The sequence below is a fragment of the Mastomys coucha genome, unplaced genomic scaffold, assembly GCF_008632895.1.
Source record: "Mastomys coucha isolate ucsf_1 unplaced genomic scaffold, UCSF_Mcou_1 pScaffold5, whole genome shotgun sequence".
Classification (NCBI taxonomy): Eukaryota; Metazoa; Chordata; class Mammalia; order Rodentia; family Muridae; genus Mastomys; species Mastomys coucha.
In genome coordinates this window covers 84,890,791-84,894,052 of record NW_022196911.1, presented here as the reverse complement: position 1 = coordinate 84,894,052, position 3,262 = coordinate 84,890,791, and the positions used below count along the sequence as shown (strand labels likewise).

General features: G+C 46.0%; 1 protein-coding gene across 3 annotated transcripts in view; it reads right to left on the bottom strand.

The window, feature by feature from the left end:
* Trim25 (tripartite motif containing 25) overlaps positions 1-3,262 on the bottom strand; it is a 66,753-nt gene that overhangs the window by 27,072 nt on the left and 36,419 nt on the right. The window contains exon 4 of one of the 3 annotated variants that reach the window (XM_031350860.1): positions 2,420-2,591. The exons of 1 other annotated variant lie outside the window; for it this stretch is intronic. In XM_031350860.1, the coding sequence (XP_031206720.1) occupies positions 2,420-2,591 (172 nt within the window). Of the gene's footprint in view, positions 1-877; positions 2,592-3,262 lie in introns of those variants that run through there. One more of the 3 variants, XM_031350859.1, reaches the window with a different exon arrangement.

Genomic DNA, 3,262 nt, shown 5'->3' with positions numbered 1-3,262 from the left:
CCTTGCCTAAAAAAAAAAACCAAAAAACAAAAAAAACAAAAACAAACAAAAAAAAAATTACATTGGGCTCAGAGTTGGCTCAATGGTTAAGAGCACCGACTGCTCTTCTGGAGGTCCCGAGTTCAAATCCCAGCAACCACATGGTGGGCTACAACCATCCATAATGAGATCTGATGCCCTCTCCTGGAGTGTTTGAACACAGCTACAGTGTACTTACATATAATAAATAAATAAATCTTAAGAAAAAAAAAGAGTACATTGGTTGAGGTAGGAGGAGCCTTCCACTCTGGATGCCCCAGTCCTTGACTGGGATACTGGATTGTATGAAATGGAGAAATCAAGCTGAGCACTAATGTGCAGACATTCATTGCTATTCTGACTGCAGAAGTCATGTGACCAGCTGCCTCAAGCCTTGCTGCCTTGCTTCCTGTGTGATGGACTGTGACCTGAAACTATGAGCAGAAACAAGACCTTTCTCCCTTTAAATTACTTTTGTCTGGATATTTTATCAGTCCCAGAAAACCAAACATAGACGCCTAACAAAACCAAAATGCCTAATGACATATAGAATATGAATTCCCAATTACTTAGGAGCCTGAGGAAAAAGGACTGCAAACTCAAGGCCAGCCTAGGCAACTCAAGAAGATCCTCAATGCCAGGGTGTGGTGGTGCACACCTTTAATCCTAACACTTGGGAGGCCGAGGCTGGGGGATCACTGTGAATCTGAGGCCAGCTTGGTCCACACAGCAAGTTCTAGAACAGTCAGTGCTACATAGTAGAGAGACTTTGTCTCTAAATAAATAAATGATTCTGCCTCAAAATAAAATGTTCAAAGGGGACATTTGGTACAGCACTTGCCTGGTATATGAAGGCCCTAGGTTCAGTTGGCAGTACAACAAAACCAAAAATACAAAGAAACAGTAGAAAGGGATAAGCTCATGAAGAATCGCCAAGCAATGTGATGGAGAGGATATATATAAAGGTCCTGTGGCAGGCAGCATGGCACTGAGAGACTGAATAGAGAGCAATGGTGGGAGGTGTTTCAGGGACCCAAAGATGAAAAGACAGAACCTACTCTGGCTTGCTGGCCAAGGTCAAGGGTCTGGTCTGCCATCTTAGGATAACCCGAAAGCTCGAGAATTCTTGTAGGAAGCTAGCATGGTCGTGGAGCAGGTGATGGTATCACGCAGCAGCCAGATGCTGTTTCACTGGGCTCAGTGGGCAGGGTCAGATGTGAAAGGACATATTTGACAGCTAGGTGTGGTGGTATACATCTGTAATTCCAGTACTTGGGAGGTGACAGATGGCCTGTGCTACCTACAGAGATCTCGTTTCAAAAAGCCAAGGGTTAGGTTGTAGAAATAAAAGTAAAAACAAGGTTTTGAGAATGAAGTAATAAAGATAATACCTAACTGCCTGGGAATGTAAGAATAAAGTTCTGGGAAACAAAGTCATAAAGATGTAGAAACATCTGCTTGTTAAAGTTCTGGGAATGTAGAAAGGAGTTTCAAAATTGTGAAAACAAAGTTCTGATGGACAGTATGGTAAGTCAGAATGACCAGGCTAAGACCAGCCAAAACAAAAATAACTGGTGGTCGCAATATTAGATGTTCTTGGAATAAACCCCCTTCCCCTCCCTGTGCTAAATTCTGAGAACACCCTGACCTCACCATCTAAAATTCCAGGAAGTTTCCAGCTTGGCCCATTCCGAGGGACTTTCAAGGTGCAAAGTTAGATAAGGGGGCAGGATATGACTGCGAAGCCAAAATAGCCCCCTCGAGCAAACCAACCAATCCCTGAAGAGATCCTTTGTTTGATGCTGCACCAATGAGAGCAAGCCAACCTGACCTGTTGGCTGAATCTGCCTTCTGTCAGAGTATATAAGGTGTATGCTGTTTAGACTCGGGGTTGTCTCTCCCTTAGAGGATGTGCAACAACACACATGTGGATCAATAAACCTCATGTTATTGCAGCAATCTGTCCTCAAGCTGTGGCCTGTGGGGTAGTGAACATAGGTTAAGAATCTCTGGGGTCTTACAAGGTATAGAATTGGTGGGATACTTGTCTAGCACACAATGGGACAAGGCCCCAGAATTGGGTGTTGGCAGGCAGTGATGTGTGTATATGTGTGTGCTTGTGTCTGTGTGTCTGTGTAAAGCAGAGAAACATGATACTGGTTGGGACGTAGAGGCAGGAATACAAAGGAGTAATAAGGAGGAATTTGAGATTTCTCTGAAAGTAGTCCTCTGCCCACCAAATACCCTGGCAACCCAGAGTCTACTCAAAGCCATTCTGCTGGCCTCCGATGCCCGATGGAAAAGTAGCTGTGACATCAGGACAAAGCAGAGGCAGTTTTAGGACCCTTGACATTAATGTGCTGGGGGCTGGTGAGATGGCTCAGCGGCCATCTGTTGTTACCTGAGCCAGAGTGCTCCTGAGTCTTCTTCTCCTGTACTTGCTTGAGGGAGAGCTTGAGCTCTCTCTTGAGGTCCACTGCACCCTGGTAGATTCCCTTTATCAAATCATGATCCAGTTCTATCTTAGGGATAAACACTGGTTTCGTTGACTCTCCTTGCAGTTTTGCAGCTTTCTGGAACAAGCCAAGGTGTTAAGCATGGTGACTGGAGGAAAGCCAGGGTTGGGGCTCCACCCTCATCGACCCCACCAATGTTTCCATGGCAACAGTGAGTGTAACTTCCTGCCTCAATCACAAGGCCAAGGTCACTGATTCTGAAACTAGCTGGAGTGTTCCTTTAAGAACTCTAAGAAGGAGGCTCAGACAAGGACTTTGAATCCTTTCTCAGAGAACTCAGTAGTTCCTAGGCACAGGAAGGAGCCCCCTGGGGTAGCAGAAACCCTCCACCTAGGTACCAGTAAGCATCATGGACAGAGGAGGTTCCCTCACTCCTGCCCTGAGCAGGGAATCCAGGTCCTGGGGGGACCAAACCAGGTAGTTCACAGAGATCTGGGCCCTGAACTAAACAGGTGAGGGAGAAGTAAGTGACAAGATGTGACTTAGAGCCAAAGGGTACACAGACCAAGCACATCTGAAATGATGTCATCAGAGCTATGGTGGTGTCGGGGTTCAGAGGGCACACTCTGCAACACTAATAATGTGTAAGAGCATGACTCAGCTAGCCCTGGAAAAGGGACATAATGCACGGGGCAGACATCAACATGGTGTTCCCACTAAAGGATGAAGAGCATAGCACCTGGTGTGCTCAGAGCACAAGGCATGGCAAGAGGTGAGTCTGACAGCAG